This window comes from Penaeus monodon, chromosome 19 (genome assembly GCF_015228065.2).
Source record: "Penaeus monodon isolate SGIC_2016 chromosome 19, NSTDA_Pmon_1, whole genome shotgun sequence".
NCBI lineage: Eukaryota > Metazoa > Arthropoda > Malacostraca > Decapoda > Penaeidae > Penaeus > Penaeus monodon.
Window position 1 is genome coordinate 45155680 of NC_051404.1, and position 448 is coordinate 45156127.

At 51.1% G+C, this 448-nt stretch overlaps 1 protein-coding gene across 1 annotated transcript in view; it reads right to left on the reverse strand.

The window, feature by feature from the left end:
- Positions 1-448, reverse strand: part of LOC119585488 — a gene marked incomplete in the record, with an annotated part of 7684 nt that overhangs the window by 5195 nt on the left and 2041 nt on the right. The window contains 1 exon segment of the mRNA XM_037934133.1: positions 161-448. Within this exon segment, the coding sequence (XP_037790061.1) occupies positions 161-448 (288 nt within the window).

Here is a 448-nt window from a genome sequence, read left to right on the forward strand (position 1 = left end):
ATACTGCCTGAGAAAGCAGAACATAACCGTTCCCGTAAAGGGCCTTTTCCATTATGGTAATGACCCAGACATCTCACGACCCAGCATGTTTTAAATCAGCAAGACTAAATGGAACTGCCCCCAATCTTGTTAATCACCGTTTTCCTTAAAGCCAACTTACTTGCAGACTGAGCCATGGGGACAGGCAACTCCTCGAATTCGTCATCAGAGCCGTTCACCACGTCAGTATATAGGTCACCTTCCTCTTCATAACGGCCGCCACCGCCCTTGTTACTCGTCGACTCGCTGTCCCTCTTCACGGCCTGGAGCTCGAACAAGGGAGCGGCTGGTTCGTCATCGTTAAGCGCCGTCTTGTTCCCCGCCTCGTCCTCGTCATCAGGCAGCGCTTGTTCGGTAGTTTTTTCTGTAGAGCTAGCAATACTGTGGTTCTTCAGGGCTTCGTGAGATG